The sequence below is a fragment of the Manacus vitellinus genome, unplaced genomic scaffold (assembly GCF_001715985.3).
Source record: "Manacus vitellinus isolate BGI_N305 unplaced genomic scaffold, ASM171598v3 scaffold_63_pilon, whole genome shotgun sequence".
Lineage (NCBI taxonomy): Eukaryota > Metazoa > Chordata > Aves > Passeriformes > Pipridae > Manacus > Manacus vitellinus.
This window is the reverse complement of record NW_021940711.1, coordinates 2,276,227-2,293,590: the sequence shown is the minus strand read 5'-3', so window position 1 is coordinate 2,293,590 and position 17,364 is coordinate 2,276,227. Positions and strand designations below refer to the sequence as shown.

Below are 17,364 nucleotides of genomic sequence, written 5' to 3'. Positions count from 1 at the left end.
TATATCTAGAAATAATTTTTAATTTATATCTGATTTATTTGGGAAGGTGACCTTTGTATCTCTTCATAATCAAGTAATATTCATTTAAATTTGTAGGGTAATTACTTGGTTTTATTTATTAATTTTCTTTTACTAAAATATTTTTCTGTATTCAAGTACAAATGTTTTATAATAACTACTGTATTACACTTGGAAGTGAGAGGCATTTGCTCAGCTTCCATGCTGCAGTACCTGCTTTCCTATAGTAGCACAGTGAGGTAGTGATACCAAAACTGGAATAATGCAGCTTGTGCATGTTCAGGAGCGTGGCATTTTCATGCTGCTCTTTGTGGAGCTCTGCAGTGAGACTCCCCCGTCCCTCCAACATCATCACAAAAATGACATATTCAGACTTAAAATTTTGGCTGTTTCTGTTCTCTACAGATTCATCATCAAGGAGGATGTGCATCAAAACTAGAATTCCTCCTCTGCAGAGAAATTATGTCTTTTTAGGAAAGGTCTTTATATGATAAAGGCTTTTATTTTGGTGGAAAAAAAATCTGTTGGCATTACAGAGGTCTGTTCACTTTGGCAGAAGCTTCCTGAAATCAATAGATTCTGCTTCCTTTACGTACAGAATACTGAATAAATCTCTTAACAACGGAAATTTGCCTGTGTAGACTTTACCCTAATGGCATCCTCACTTAATTTGCTTGATAAAACCTTTATGGTAAATTCAGTAACCACTCTCCTTTTTAAAGAGGTTTCCAGCCTGCAAATAATTTCAGAGACAGGATCTACTTATGGGAATACATCAGCAATGTTCGATCCAGCCATGATTTATCTTCCTTGTGTTAACTTTGTTTGAGCAGGAGGGAATCTGCAATCAAGGTTTATAACTGCTAGTTCTGTGGTACTGGTGGATTCCCAGCCCCTCCAGATAGATTTTTGATTTTGAAGGGTCTAAACCACGGTGGAAATCTATATCCCAGAGCCCATAAGACATATAACAAAGCACAAGCACCAAAGCAAGTGGCTTCAGGAAAGCCCAGGTGCTCCAGTTGATTTCCTGTCCTGTCACTGAGCTTTCCTTGTTAGGTCCTCTTTGTCCATAAGGCATGGATACAGAAGGGATGTAAAGACTTCCCTTAATTAATTTCTTCTGCTGATGGTGTAAAGGAAAAATCTCACTGTTGGCAATGAATGAATTTTGGTAAAATGTTCTAAAAGGCTTCAGCCAGAGGCCTGACTATGAGAGAAGAGACTTCAAATAAGTGAAGTTTGGTAAAATTGCTAGCAATTGAAACTGTCTTCCTATTATTAGAGGTATTGAGCATTCTTAAAATTTAGAGTAGTGCTATCAGTACTACAGATAAAACTGTGAACTATTTTTCTAGCACTTAAGGAAAGTAGCCTTTAGACAAATATTTTGATTTTGTAACTATGCTCTGAGATTTGTGGGTTTGATGTTCCTATTTCCTACAAGCCTACAATGCAGGAACGAGAGGGTTTGTAGAATAACCATCTGGGGAACAGCAGGATAATGCTGGCACTCTTCCTTGGGGTTTTCTTTTCTTGCATACAAATATAAGAATGAATCACATCCCCCAAAGGCTGAGCAATGAGGACAAGCTTAGTTAGTCTGTATTGTGGAGGATTTTTCAGCATCTACAAAATTTGAACTGGACAGTTTAATTCTTTCCTTCTGCAGCCATTGCTCAGCTTCATCCTCCAACATCTGTGTAACAAGCTGGTGCCTGGGTGACTCCTGGACAGTCCAGAGTCCCTTCTCACAACAACCTGTAGTTCCTCAGGGTGTCCCTGTACCAATATTGTTGTGGTTTTTTCTTTTTTGTTTTCCTCTTTTTCTTGCTCTAAGTTGCTATGATGTGACATTTCAAAAGACTCAACAAGTAAGTGCTAGCACATTTGAATATGCATATAGGAGGTGTGTTTGGATATGGATATGTAGGAAGGAATAGAAAGACAGAGTTTTAGCCCATGGCAGGCATCCCCCCCTCTCTCTCCCAGATGGGAATGGCACACATGGCTATGCCTGTACATGTCAAGACCTGACTGCTGCACTGACATAGCACAGAAGCTCTAATGGGAAAATCTTTTACATGACCAGCCCTGTCTCATAAGCCTTTCTGTGTTAGAAATTTTAAATGAGAACAGAAGAAAACACCACCTCGCTCTGCTGACCTACTGATAGGATTTATTGTAAGGAGCAGACATTTCACATTAGTAAGTTGGTAGCACCCGTTATGGTGGCAAAGAAGGTGCATGAATGCTCTGACTGAAGCCCTCTTACCTACCTCTCCCTCTCAGCACTAATAACTTTCAGTGGACACGCATCATTGTTATAGACAATAAACCTCATCTTTTTTATGCCCTTTATGAATTCCTGTGAGAGTCCCATGTAGTTCTCTCCCAGTACAATGTGATGTATATTGAGGATAAACCATTCACTTTTGTTGCCATTATCTGCCGTTTTTTCCCCCTCTGCCAGAAATTTTAGTTCTTTTGATATTTGCAGAAATGCATTACTACTTCACAAAAGTCTGCTTATTCTCAATTTCAGACCAGAAAAAAATGCAGATGTAGGATTTAACTTGCATCTTCTCTGAGAATGCTGAAACCAGACATGAGCTCTGGAAGGAATCCTTTGAGTCTCATCACAGTTTTTTATATATTTTGGAGCTATATTTCATACTTTCAGCTTTCTGCACAATTATGCTTTTCTACAAATATTTATATGTAAAAAATCACAAAATACTACTCTTAAAACATATTTCTCTCTTTCCCATACAGTAGAAATTGGCTGGTTTCAAATTAGAAGCATTTTAGAGGATTCCCATATGGAGTGTGTGCACTGATGAGCAGGAAGTGTTACTGGGCCAGAACTGTGCTTTCTCCACACTGCTGCCTTGCTCCAGTCACAGGAGTGCTTAGGATGTTCTACTCCTGTCTTCTCTAAACCACTGTAGCATTCTTCTCCCCATGCTATCCTCCACGAAACAGTATGGCATGCTGTGAATTATATATTTACAGGAAGGCAGATGTGTCTATCAGTTCACACAAGAGGTATCATGGTGTGCTTTTTTTCCTCTAAGTGGTTAACAATTGCAAAAGATTCTTTTTATTGCCTAGTACTTTATTCACTTTATTCTTCTTTTAGTGCATTGGAAAATAAATCTTAAACATTTCTTCTGTTATCTAGCACTTCAAGCCTTTTCATAGCATTTGTAACATCTCTTTGCCAACACTCCATCTGTGATTTTAGCTTGCAGGAAGCACTTTGCAAATCTGTTATTAGCTTAGATGCAGAGAGCTGCTGTTTAAATATTAATTGTAACTTCCCTCGTAAATGCAGTCAAACCCACTGAGTAACCTGTGAAGTTCAATAAATGTCTGGGGAGGGAGGAGTGTGTTAGGGGTAGGGCCTGCTCTTTGTTGTAGCAAAGGTCTTATTCAAGTTACCAGTACAAAACAGATAAGTGTCCTGATGTCATTTCCTTTCCTCTTCTTACCTCAGTCCTGCTCCCTTCACACACACAACAAAAAGAAATAAAAAAGACTAACATTCACCTGCATACTTGCACACTCAGTGGACTTTCTGCCTAACCAGCTGTGAGCAGGAGGAACAACATGACACAGTGCTTACATCAGTTGTTTCAAATCCTAGTTATTGGTCAAACACACTTCTAAAGTACTTGGGTACTGCTCCGTCAAGAATCACACCTCACCAGAGGCATTATCTTGGGCTTGAGCCTTTCTCTGTTTTCAGTCGTGACCCTCACCATTATTTAATTCCTTGATTCCACAAAAAATAAAATAAAATTCCTCTTAAAAATAAAAATTAAAAAAGCAAAATATTGTGTGTTTGCAGACATTTCAGTGAAGTGTGTTGGATAGAAGTGAGGAACAAAGCAGTTGACACCATCTGACCAGCCTGTGTTCTCTGGGTTACCAGGGCATTGTAATTGTAATATGCATATTTGTATAATTGAAAGAAGATCAGCCCCATTAAAATCATATGATGTATTTTTCCCTCTCCTCTTCTTCCAGATGGTTACTAATCTTTTATTGGTGAGGTGGTTTGCCTACGGTGTAATCTGAGATTTTTCCTCTTGTCCTTTGAGTTACTCCTCTTTGTGTTTGCAGGTGGACTGAATTTTAATATGCTGAATTCTGTTAATTGCTTAGAATTTAGTTGTTTTTCGTGTTATCCTGCAGTACATGTTTTTTTTTTAAATGATGTATTACCCACATATTCCTTTTATCTTGCAGCATTCTGTGAAGAAGGATGCAGATATGGTGGAACTTGTATAGCCCCTAACAAATGTCTCTGCCCTTCTGGATTCACAGGAAGTCACTGTGAGAAAGGTAAAGTTTTACTGAAAAACACTTTCTTTGGTAATGAGAAATATGATATACTGAAGAAGTAATTACTTTCCATTCATTCATTCTGCTTGATATTTTCTCTCCATTGAAGATATGACTGTTCCATTTCTGCCATTTCCAAACTGAAAGTTAGTCTTGTTTGAAACTTTCTGTGTTTAATTGCATCAGGGGTTTTATCAGCTTTTGCTTCCTGTGACACTTTTAGTTAATTAGAAGGGATATCAAATGAAAAATATTTACTCCATCTGTTTCCTGTGGTGCAAGCTTCTGCTTTTCCTTCCTTGTTTCCTTCTGCTTTTTCTGAATTTGTTGTGCAAATTAGACAAGAATTCAGATGCTTGCTTTTCACTTCAAGTTATTGAATTCTCAATATTTGATTTTTTTTTTTAAGTCACAGAGGTTTTTTATGGAATCACAGCCTATTCCAAGGTACTCACTAGTCATGATTAGAGTCTGCCTTTTCCCAGATTTTTCTGTTTCAAGATTTGCTTCTGGCAGCCTCATAGTTCCACCTTTCTCTTCATTTCATAAAGAATTGGTTCCTTCTCTACCTTAAATGGCTCTTATTAGATTCTTTATAGAGGAGATTTGGGATTTTATTTTGGTTGGTATTTATTGATGTTATATGTCACTTAACTAACATTAACTAATCAGAGTTTTTTGCACTGCATGTTTTGTTAATAAACTGTTTGCACTTGTATTTACTGTTGGATATGAACTGGGTTGTTAATGCAAGTTGCATGCTGTAGCATGGATGAGATTATAGCTGATAAATTTTTTAAGAAGAAAAAAAAGAAAACAAAGAAATAACTGTTAAATCATTGGAATCACTTATAACCCAGAGATTGTGCAGTAATTTGTGTGTTTATTAAAGTCACTTAAGCCCAGTTGTCAACAAGTTTGCTTTAAGTAGCTTCTGAAAACTGCTAAATCCTCTTATGAATGTAGTCAAATCACTGCATAATAAAAGCTCATATTTTCCAGCACTGTTTATGATTATTCAAGAATGAACTAGAACATTAATATTTTCACATCATCCAGAACAAATTTGAGGACTTGATTTTTTTTTTACCTATAGCCTTTGGGTTATTTGTTTCAAATAGAAAAAGCTCCAGCCATTTGCCATGTTTTAGATAGAAAAGCCTCCTGCCATCCAGCAGTGAGTGCTGGCAATATAATGGGGAAGTAATACAAGACGTTCCTACCTCAGAGCCCCACCTACCACAGCTCCCCAGCTGCTGATCCTTCCTGCTAGTTACTCTCTCCCATGAGTAATTTGCTCATTCCTTTCTAAAACATCTGCTAGTCAGAGAGATGAGTACACTCAGAGGGATGCAGGATACTTGAGGTGTGTTTTATGTGTGTGAGAATAGTGCTGCAAAACCACTACTTGCACTGCAAAACCAGTACCAGTGTTGCCCAAAGGTGTCCTGCCTACCCAGGACTTGAGCCCAGCTTTCAGCTTTCTCTGCTTGTGTTTCTTTCTCCCAAGAGCCTTAGAACATTCTTTTTTCTTATAGCTGTAGAGGGACTTTCATAACTAGAGCACAGAGTCTTTAAGCTGTTGAAGTGATGGTTTAAAATTGATAAATGGAGGACATAACCAGTTTTGGCTCCTGTGTTTTTCATGCCTTTTGTGTTGTTTTGATCTAAAATATGAGTTAGCACACCAAGTAAAGGAAGCATGGCAGGCATGGTACTCTCATTACATCAAGCAATTTAGAGGTAGATGTCAGAAGAAGATAGCTTCTGTGAATAAAATCTATACAACTTGAACCAGAAGTCAGTTTATTTTTTTTCTTTGAAGATGTATAGGATTTACCAGTATGCTGCAAATCAAGATAATGATGGTAACTGAGAAACCTGACGTGCAAGCTGGTTTGAGAGTGAATAGGGCTTTGTGTATGAGAATTTGTCACATTTTAGTGGTGTTAGAGGGTTTGAAAACTTCAGCAGATACAGTCTATGTCACATGCATATTCCAGTGGGTAAGTGCCTATCAGAGGTACGTGAGAACAGCTTCAGCCTTCTGAGGGTGCAAGTCCTGGACAAATTAAATGTTGAGAGTAGAAAGGTGGTGAACCACTTTCAAAGCAGGGTTTGCTTCCCTTTGCTTCCCTGATTACTCCTGAAGTACGTAATGCTGTCAGGAAGTGGAGGCAGTTCAATAAAGACTTTCCTCACAGTCTCACTGCAGTTTGCTGCAGTGTTTTTAAAGGGCACCTAAGTATTCAAAACCCATGTCTGTTTTGCTGTTGTCTGTAACATTAGAAATAAACACTCTGTTATATTAAACATATGGTAGCACTGCCTCAGCCATTATGACACAGACCAAAGACAATGAAATGGTGGGGCATCACTTCAAATCAAAGCTTAAATGTTCTTGGCAAAACCTTGTCTGGTGGAAGCTCGTGGTGAAGTGATGCATATCAGAAGTAAAATGATGTGTTTTGGCAACATAGTCAATTTGCCACAGTGCATTTGAAAATGTCCTTCAAACTGACAACACAGCAATTACTTATACATTATTTGTGAGCTGAAAGGACTCGTCACTGGCTAAAAACAGTATGACCCAAATTGGCTTCATCGCCATTTAAAGGGTAAAATGAGCCAGTAATTAGAAATGTTGTTGAAAAGCAGGTGCATTTACTTCTGAATATGAATCATATGTTACTCATCGTTTCTGACTGTCTGGTTGAAATGATGGTATTAGGTTAATTAAAAATTCTGAGATTTGAGAAGGGTAGGATTTATGCTGATAATTTACTTAGGTGAAATTAAAATACACTTTTAAGGCTTATGTATAAATACATAATTCAACATGCTGCTAAGAAGAATTACCTCTTGCCAGTTGCTTTGCCTGACATAAGGAATCATCTTAACATTTGTGGACTGTCTTTTCTTTTTGAAGGTGAACTGCAAATTGATATTCAGAGATACTGTTGAGTAATTCCTCTCTCCATTCATTCTTTATAATGCTGTTTCTTTAAGTGTGTGCTTGGTGCTTCAAACTGCATTTTTGTCATTTTCTATTTAGGATCTGATTCTGTCTCCAAATGAATTCTTTGTTTATTTTGTGTTTCGCTGACCAGGGCTGAAATCTGTGATCTCTGTGATTATTACCATTTGTGATCATATTTAACACAGTTGTGATATTTGTGTTGGAAACTTCTGATGTTAGAATTTTTACTGCCATTGCTGTATCATTCCAGCATGTGTGTGCCTGACAGCTGAACTGGAGATAGGCATCCTTAGCTGTATGTAACACTGTTGACTTAAGCCTAGGTCCATCCTTCACAGGTATTCCTGTTAAAGGTTTCTGAGAGACATTTTGGTGTGCAGAGAGGAATGCAAATACAGTACTCTGTGAGAATTCCTGGCAGCATGAACTCAAATGCCCTGGTTTTCCATCCATCTTGTATTTTGGACACCTTTAAAAGAGAAAAACTCTGATCGTTCATTGAGCTGCTTTTTTTCTGTCTGTGGATGAGCCACAGGTCAGTGGGGTTTTTGTGATGGTTTTTGGACAGGTTCACGGTTATCCTGTATTTCTGGAGCATTAACCACTGCCACTAATGAAGTGCTGAGGATGAGATAGGCAGGACAATCTATGATATCAAAGGCAGGAGTAAGCACAGAATTGAGTGCCTTGAAATTGCAGGCATTCCTTGAACACCTGCCTGCATGTGCTGGAGTTCAGCATGGGACTAAGAAATACCTGTCAACATCTGCACAGCTCTGGGATGGTGACCAGCAGTGGCAGAAATTTCAGCTGTGGGGGTCAGTTATGGTATCTGTCTGTACAAATTATAATTTTGGGTCATGAGCAGGAAAAGCAGAAGGGTTTGAAATAGTGGGTTCCCAACAAGGGGCAAGGAAAGGAAAGTGCAGGATTTTTCCAAAGGCTGTAGGAGGCCTTTTGGCAATGGTGAGGCATTGCCTCCAAAAGGGATTCAACACAATTGCATCACACCTTTTCTCCCCTGGCTCGTGACAGCTGCTGTCTGAACTGGTACACAATGAATGGGAAATATGTTTCTGGTAGATTAGAAGGATGTTGTGTAGGCTGGAGCTCAGGGAGGTGGATATTTTTGTGGTAGCAATACATGTGTATTTACAGTCTTTGTAAAGCAGTGGAAAACAGTTTTCTCATAGAATGATAGAGAGATGTCAAAGAATAACCTGCTGATTATAAACAGTCAGAAGCGAGGGTAAAACATGGCAGCTGAGCATCAGGGTGTGATAATTACTGGAGTTATTTTTTCGTGCTGTTTTGGGCTGTGCCTGCAAAGAATTGTTTAATATTTGGGTGAGAGGTCCTTTTTCAGTGGTAGCATGGCTGAGAAATGTGCTTTGAACCCCAATAATTACATTGCAAGTGAATAAGTAAATCAAGCCTTGTGGTGTTGCACTAGTTACATGTGGATTGATCACAGATTCCACAGGTGTGTTATGAAATGTTGCTGTGCTTTTATCTTGGATATGTGATGTGTACATCATGGAAATGAGGAGATCTTTAGCTGATTTATTTCATAATAGTTGACAGAATCTGGACTTGTTGTCTAAGAAGCTGCATACTTCTTTTTTTTCCCTTCTCTTCCCTTAAGTGGCTTCTTCTGGAATATACTATCTTTTGCAGTCCTTTGGGTAAAACTCCCTACAACCTGTATTACTTCAGACCCTAGAGATGGAAAAAATGTATTTCTGTGTGCCATTTATTTGATTCCTAAGCTGGATCAGTCTTTAGGCATGTATCTATCAAAGTCAAGGAACGTGGTTTAAAAAATGAGCAAATAAAAACCAAAGCAAAGCAGAGAAAGATTTTTCAGTGAGTAGAGTAAGCTAAATGCCAAAACTCCCTACCTTTCTCTATCTAAAATCTTTCATAAAATAAGAACTGAGCTTTATTTTGGGAAACAAACCAGCTGTGCAGCTGTGGGCTCAAGGCTTTACATGAGATTCTTTCTAAAGCCTCTAATTTCAAGGTGAGGCAAAGCCAGTATAGTGCAAGATAAGAGGGGTGAAGCGAATGATGCTTAGCTTATTACAGAAAACAGTGGTTGTGGTTGATATGTCACTCCTGGGGCTGTGACAGACCCAGGGAAAGCAGATGTTCCAGGTGGCTGAGGTTGTCCTGCTCCATTTGCTGCCGAGCTGTTTGCAGCATTTGCCCAAGTGGTGCTTATTGCAAAATGGCAAGGGATGATATCTTAATATGATGGAAAAAACAAAGCTGTCATTTGTAAAGATATCAGGGAATAGATCAAATATCTACTAAAAAAAACTGACTAAGGCCATCTCAGAGGATCAAGGGAACATCTGTCTCCAAATCAGCAAGTAACTCTCAGTGGAAGACAAAAGTTGTTCTGTCTCACAGTGCCGGTGTCCCAGACCAAGAACATGGTTCATTGCCCAGCTGACCATTGCATGAGGAGATGACTCATTTTTTTTTGCTGTTTACTCAACCTCAGATACTGTAAATTTTAGTTTTAAAAGCCAGGCAAAAGCACTAAGCAGACTGGGTTTGGGGTGGTGTTTTGTTGTTGGTTGGGGGGAGGTTTTGGAGGGGGTGTTAATGGAATATTTTTATCTTTTTTCATTTTTTATTTGTTATGTTCAGGTGTGTGGGTCTATGTGTTTTTCTTTGTTTCTAATTAAAGGAATAACTGCTATATTAATCTGTTATGTTACCTAAGATGATATTTTGACAAGTAACAAATGGTTCTAATGTTCTAATATTTTATTATTTCTGTGACTTGTGGTCATGCGTATTGGATTTGCACGGTGAGGTTTTGATAGTGGGGGTGGCTACAGGAGTGGCTTGTGTGAAAAGCTGCCAGAAGTTTTATCCTATGTCCAATGGAGCCAATGCCAGCTCCATTGGGTCCAAGATGGACCCAGCAATGGCCAAGGTCAAGCCCATCAGTGATGGGGGTGGTGTCTCTGGGATACTGAACTTAAGAAAGGGAAAAGGTTACTGCACAACACCAGTTGCAGGTGGAGAGAGGAGTGAAGACATGTGAGAGGAACAGCTTTGCAGACGCCCAGGTTAGTGAAGAATGAGGGGGAGGAAGTGCTCCAGGCAGCAGAGCAGAGATACCCCTGCAGCCCATGGTGAGAGCACAGGAGCTGTACCAGTTCGGAGCATCTTTGCAAGTGTCCTTCCCCCAAACATGTTCTCTGAGCCCCCATGTGCCCCCATTCCCACTAACTGTGGGCAACTCCTGGAGCCAGTTGGCAAGTAAGCTTGGAGTGACTTCCAGGGCAGAGGGTAGGGGAGGTTAAAGTGAGAGTTCTCATGTTTCCCTGGGGCTGGGCTTGCTGCATACCTTTGTATGAAGGAAAACTTATCTTTCTGGTGTAAAGGGCTGCTGGTCCAAAGGATTCCGTGCATTTCCCCAGGCTGTGTGTAACTATGCAAATGGACAAGTGCTCCTGATTTGTTTGATCATGTGCCTGGAAGATGCAGAGAAAGGTGCAGGGGGTGGAAGCAGTATTCCCAGGCAAAAATGAGCTGCCTGTCTTTCCTAGGTGAGAGAGGAGCGTGCTGTGAGGATAGCATGCTGCTATCCCAGCTAACCAGGCAAAAAAATGTTAGGGCTTCTCTCTTTGCCCTGTACTTAGCAGCTGGAATTCCTGGGGGAAAAGGGAGGTTTGCTTGTTCCTGTTTTCTTTGTTTGTTTTGGCTGCTGCTACACAGTGCTGGATGTTTATTCATCCATAAATTCTAATTAAGTACTACAAGAGGAACATCATGTTTAGAAAGAGACAGGTAAACTAAGCAGCAGCCAACTAAGAACTCCAAGTATAAAAGCCCTGTGTTCCTGCTGAACTTCCTACAGCCAACAGCCAATACAGCTGAATGTTGTGCAAAAGCCTTGCTCAAACTGAGGCACTGGAATCGTTCTCCGCTGGAGGCCGTGTTGCTTTGGTCCTTTCACAAAGTGCTGAGTCCCTGACTTAGTGTTCATCCAGTTTGTCACCAGGAGCATCTCCTCACCTTCAGTGCAGGTACATTCTGCTTCAGGTTCCTCTTGGATTCTGAGGACCCAGGCAGGAGGATTTAAATTAGTTTCAAGTGGCAGAATCACCACTGAATCTATTAAAGGAAAGAGAGAGCTATGAAACACTCAAACTTCTGAGCAAATATTTATGTTTGAGCAAATAGAAATGTTCATATATTAATGACATCTCTGTTTTGCAACTGAGAAGCTCCCATACATAAAGCCTTCCTTGTGATGTGAGCTGCACAGAAGACAGTTGCTTTAAAATACCAATTTCATGATGAATTAACTACAAAATTAACTACATCTCATTTTGCTATGATTAAAAAAACCCCTACAAGTCTGCTTTTGAGTGCAGTGCAGTGACGCTAATTTATAACCTAGTTTGTCAGGACACTGTGACCCCTTTTTTTTCTTTTTCCTTTTCCCAGACAGATGTCTACATCAATGAAAAACAGTAATTCCACAGAGAAGTACCAGAATTAGGTAGCAGACTAGCTAAATATTAAATAAAAACTACCTCAGGCTGTCCAGCTGCAGGCAGTATTTAGGGAACGTTACTGAGTTTAATAAGGTCTTTGCTGCCTGACTTTTTCTTATTAATAGCCAGCTCTAGATTGGAGAATCAACCATGAATATTTAAATGTGCTGATAACCTAGAAATAAAACTCAAGGCTTAGTAAAACTGAAGCAGGCACAGAAAGGTAGCTATAATTTTTGAGACAGAAATCCTCTTGGCTTCAATGGGAATTTCACCTGAACAGAAGCCTTAGGATCTGGTGTGACTGAATGAGATGAAATGAAAAATAAATGGCTCTAGTGAAATGAAAGACACTTAGAGTGGGGTTTTTGTGTGGAACAAGCTATGTTACTTGAAGATACCAATGATGAATATGCCATTCTTAACTCCTCAATCTATGGTACAAATCTAACTAGATAATCTAGGAGTAAGATGCTATTCAAACTGAGTAGAGAATTCAGTATCTTTAGAAAATTTGTACAACTCTGAGAATTTTACTATATGGAGCCATGTTTCTCCTGAAGTTTAATACTGTGAATGCTAATGTATTTAATGAGTGGATCTCATTGAAGTTAATCAAGGTGTAGTGAGGGAAGATGTGCCTCAGTGATTAAAACCAGCATCAGAAACCAATTTCTTTTTGAGAAATAATGTGACAAATTAAGAGAATGGAGAAAACCAACATGCCAGTGTTGTAGATGTTATTGTGTGTTTAATTCTGGCAAAAAGTCAGTTTTCCTATTTTTTTTCTTTTTTCATTTAAGATTTTTTCCCCTGAAAATAATTACGGTATGGGAATGCTTTAAGCTGATAGAAGTGATGCAACGGGGCAAAAGAAAGTAAATGTGACCAATAAGATCTTTTCCCATTTTGATAGGAATTAATCACCCCACTTACTTTCCTTGGGCTGACATTTGGAGGAAGAGATCACGTCCCCATTCATGTAATCCTTGGAAGGTGAATAAAATGGCTTAAATCACTTTCTTATGTGACTTATGTAGATTGCAGCTTATGTACAAAGAGGATAACTAATCCAATTATTTTGCTTTATGAGTCAGGGTGAAAATGTGAGTTAAACCCTTGTTGAAGGGAGTGCCATCCCATCTTTATTACCTGAGATAGCCTCTGTAATGTTGAATTTCTGTTGAATTTCAGTCCTTTAGAGTTTTGTTTTTTTTTTTTTGTAAGAGTAACACTCATGGTTTTCAGCACTCTGCCCCAGGAATATTGCATAAGTTGTACAATTCTACCCTGCAGTGAAGAAGCCCAGAAACCAGAGGAGGTGGCTCTTTGCAAAATATCCTAAATTAAAATCAGTGTGTGTAGTCAAGAAAACAAGTTTATATTTAGGATTGTGCTCATATGTACCACAGAGAAGAAATGAAATAGGAAGTTTTGCTGATGTGGAACCTTAGAAACTTTCTTTTCCCCTCCCAAGGCTTTTTCTGTATCAGGTGAAATATTTTTATGTCCATAGTCTCCTTGATGGTGATGTGTCTGTTCTCTGAAAAAAGCACGTGATGTACCCAAAGACTCCCCTTCAGAGTGGACTTTTTCTGCATAATCCAACATATCATGCCTAGTGAAATACTAAAAAAAAAATAAATAAATCAATAGAGTAATACCTGTTGGGTGTGAAAAATGTCTACAAATCCGTGTCCTAGGAAGTGTGGCATTAAAACCTGTTCCAGATTCAGGGCTCACTTACTCACTGTGCAGATTCCTGTTGCTTTTGTTAGGCTTTTGTTCATGCCTGTAGTCCCCAGAGAAAGAATATGCAAGATGTTACAGTAACACTGTGCTTAATGTAAGGTAGGTATGAAGCACAAAAGGAAATTCGGATGGTTCTGGTTGAATATTTTCTTTGCTAGTTCCGTTATGATTGAAGCAGCTTTAAAATAACATTCATACTCAACCTCCAGGAACTATGTGTCAAAGTTATTTTCAAACTTTTTATAATGTTATGATAAAAATCTGTTCAGTCCTTCACATTTGCAGAAATAGAGTTCTTCCTAAATACATCAATCATTTTGTTTGCTTTTAAAAAGGAACCTCTGATTTAGCAACTCAGGCAGTTCAATAGCTGGAGTTTTCTACTACTTAAGCTGTGTAACATCTGAATTATTTCTTTCAACATATAATATCTTCTAAGTGGATCAGTCATTTCAGAGACAAACAAAATGGTAAAGTTTTTATGTGAAAGAGTGAAATTACCTTTCTTATTTGATTTTTTTTCCTGAAGAGACATTCTCTGTATGTCGACAATCTAATCTTTGGTATGGTATTCATTTATCTCTTGAATGAGACATGAAATGAAAGCTCTAAGCACTTCTGGTCATCAAAGATCCAGTTGAACCTGTATCCTATTCCAGCTCAGGTAATTGCATTCTGCCTTCTTTGGCAATGTCAGTCAGAGAAATGACTCATTTGAGAGAGCTGTCTGGCTGACATGGAGTGGCAGCCGTGCCTTAAGGTCATGGATGGCTGTTTCTGTGAGAGGTTATGGATCCTTACAGCTTTTGATGGCAATTACAGGGGGTTAGATGTGAATGACTCTTAGGTGGTGTACCAGCATGTAGGTGTGTGAGGGTGAGCTCATCCACCGTCCTTCTCATTGCACTGTCTTGGAACTAGTGATACCTCTGATCTGGACAGCACAGTTCACCAGGGCCAGTTAGAGGTTCTTGCAGACCTACCACGTCATCTCGTTGTGAGCTGGTAGGCAGAGGTGTCCTTGGAGCTGAGAAAAGGGGAAAGGCACTCAAACTCTGAGGAGGGTCTTGTGCATCACCCTGGCTTGTGCTGCAGCCACCCAGCCTCTTTATAGTAGCCCTGCTGGTTCATTGCCAGCTTGAGCTGTGGGCACTCTCAGTTTAAGAGAGATTAAGCAGATTTTTCTCATTTCCAAGACAGTATTTTAACAGGTTGCCAGAATGGGTCTGTCCTTTCTTTTGCAGGTGAGCCACTGATCTTGAAAACCAATGAAAGTTTTCAGACTCAGAAGTGAAATTACTTTGTAGGCACGAGGAGAAGGTTGGTGCTTCTCTTGGGTTTTCCCAAAGTATTGACAGTGTTTATCAGTCAAAGTACGGCCAGTACATGTGTTTTATTTGCTTGCACGGCCACTTATGAGGATTGAATTCCAATAAAGAGATGTTTTACGAAGGTCTCCTAGGTTTCCATTTAATGTTTTGGAGCACAGATGGTACTGCAATATGGGAGAGATGTTTAGTTACTGGTAGTGGCTGATGGGAGGAAAAAGGAAAAACTTGTCCCTGGCAGTACTTTGTGATTAGCTTTCCTAGAAGGAGATCGAGTGGTTTTGGTTGGTTTGTTTGTTTTCTCTTCACCAAAGACTGAGTAAAGAATGTTCCATGAGCTGTGTCAGCCCCTGCAGAAAATAAGTTTAATGGTGTGACAGGGGATTTTCCCTGACAAATACTCATTCTCTCCTTTTCAGGATGCCTGTCCTGTCCACCTCTAGTGACAGCCCTAGCTCTGGAAAGCCTATCAGTCTGTCCAAAATGAATTCAAAACAGGGGAAAAAAACCCCTCTCCCTGTATCATGATGGATTTTTGTTTTGTGTCTGTTAGCGATTGTGAATTCTACAGGTAATGAAAGCTCCTTTTTGGGATGAGACTTTCATTGTCTAGTAAAGCCTTTCTGTCCCCCATCTTTCATTGTTTTGTTTTTCACCCTTGGAATGTCCAACATGGAGTTTTTCAATTCTTACCATTAACTGTGTGGAGAAAGTAAAGATTTCATTCATCTCTCAGAAGTTTTCTTCCATTTTCTCATCTGAAATCTTGTTTCTCCTCCAACTATTATGGAGTTTGCTGCTGATGCCATTTGAGGTGTGTGTGCTGATAGCAGTAACAAGTCCCTCAGTGATACCATTAATCATTTATAGGTTGGGGAGTCTGATACCGTGTGATAATGCTCAGCTATTCCTAAGGCCTTCCTTTTGAGATGACTGAGTCGTGAGTCATAGGTTTCTTTTTGAAGAGAGATTTGATTTTTTTTTTTTTTTTTTACATCTCCCCCCATCCTTATCTTTTCTCAGCAGGTTTTATTAGGTGAATGAGATGCAGGTGGGTTGGGTGTGTATATGGATGGTGGGAGGTCACTGAGGGTGCAGCATCTGATCAATATAGAGCATAATTTCTCTATATCAATGTCTGTCTCACTGAATTGACTGGAAAGGATTTTTTTCAGACCCCCTCCATGATAGATATAGTTTGCAGATGTGAAAAGAATTAAATACAGAACTACACAAGGAGGAAGTCCACTACTCACTCATCCAGCTGCTACAAAAAGACCTATTATCTCTTTGTTAAAGTTGTAGGTTATCCTAGTGTTACTAACAGTTTTCTTAGTGAGTGTTAAATAAATTAATTGCTGTGTTAAATCCATTATTATACCTTGTTGCTGCAATCAGCAAAATGAAATTGGTCACTTAGTCCATTTGCTGAATAGTTTCAACAGTGAACTGATTCACTGTAAAAATAAATTGAAATAACTCCTTTGGAGGAAATTCTTCCAGGGAGAAGGAACATCCAAAGTGAGAAATGTAATCCAGTTGACATTGCTGCTCTGTTAACTTGTGGAAAAATGGAAGACACGTCACTTCATTGCATTTAATGTGATTTTTCATGAATGCTAAATTCAGTCTAGTTAAAGAAGCTTATATATAGTATGTTCACATTTCTAGATTTCATGTTTCACTCTTCTTTATGTTTCTGTGTATTAAGCACCAGACTTAAAGGGCACAGACATTTTTTTCTAAGCCAATTGAGGGAAGAATTTTGTGTCAGTCAAAGCTAAAAATAACTGCCTGTATGTGCAACAACCAATTTCTGTTTTACACTGACAGAAAGATAGCTTTTTTAGAGTCATGAAGAAAAGAGTCCAACCAAACCAGGGAGTAACTTCCTAAACTTTTTCTTTTTCCTATTGGAATGTGTCACTTTTGAGTATAAATAAAAAATGATACCTAATCTGAAGGACTGGTCATATCAGAAGGATAAGGTAAAAACCAAGATATTTTTGAAGATGTAAAGCTGTATAGGCTTTCTGGTTTCCATAAGCTTTTCTTTATACTGTCAGTTGTATTGAAACAGGCTGGAAATCTTGACCTATTAAATTTGGGGAAGAGGGATTTTGTGAAAACTTAATTTATCTGGCAGAGTGATAAAAGGCTTTGTCAGTCTTTACCCCACCAAGTTGTCTTACACTACGAGCAGTCACATGGATTTCAATTGTCTAGTAATGATGTAAAGGACAGCTCGGTGTAATGCTAGCCAAGGATAAATTAATCCAGAAAATATAATTAATGGAAGTGGTAAAATGTATTCAAAAAACATTTTGAGAGTAATATTTGATTCAGAATGTCTGAGTCGTTTATCCGATGTTGCGAACATCAAGCTGTATAAACATTGGGATACACTGTAAGG

At 39.0% G+C, this 17,364-nt stretch overlaps 1 protein-coding gene across 2 annotated transcripts in view; it reads left to right on the top strand.

Annotated features, from left to right (window-relative positions):
• NELL1 (neural EGFL like 1) overlaps positions 1-17,364 on the top strand; it is a 273,582-nt gene that overhangs the window by 204,865 nt on the left and 51,353 nt on the right. For both annotated transcript variants that reach the window (XM_018083431.1, XM_018083430.1), the window contains exon 14: positions 4,273-4,368. In XM_018083431.1, the coding sequence (XP_017938920.1) occupies positions 4,273-4,368 (96 nt within the window). The remainder of the gene's footprint in view (positions 1-4,272; positions 4,369-17,364) is intronic.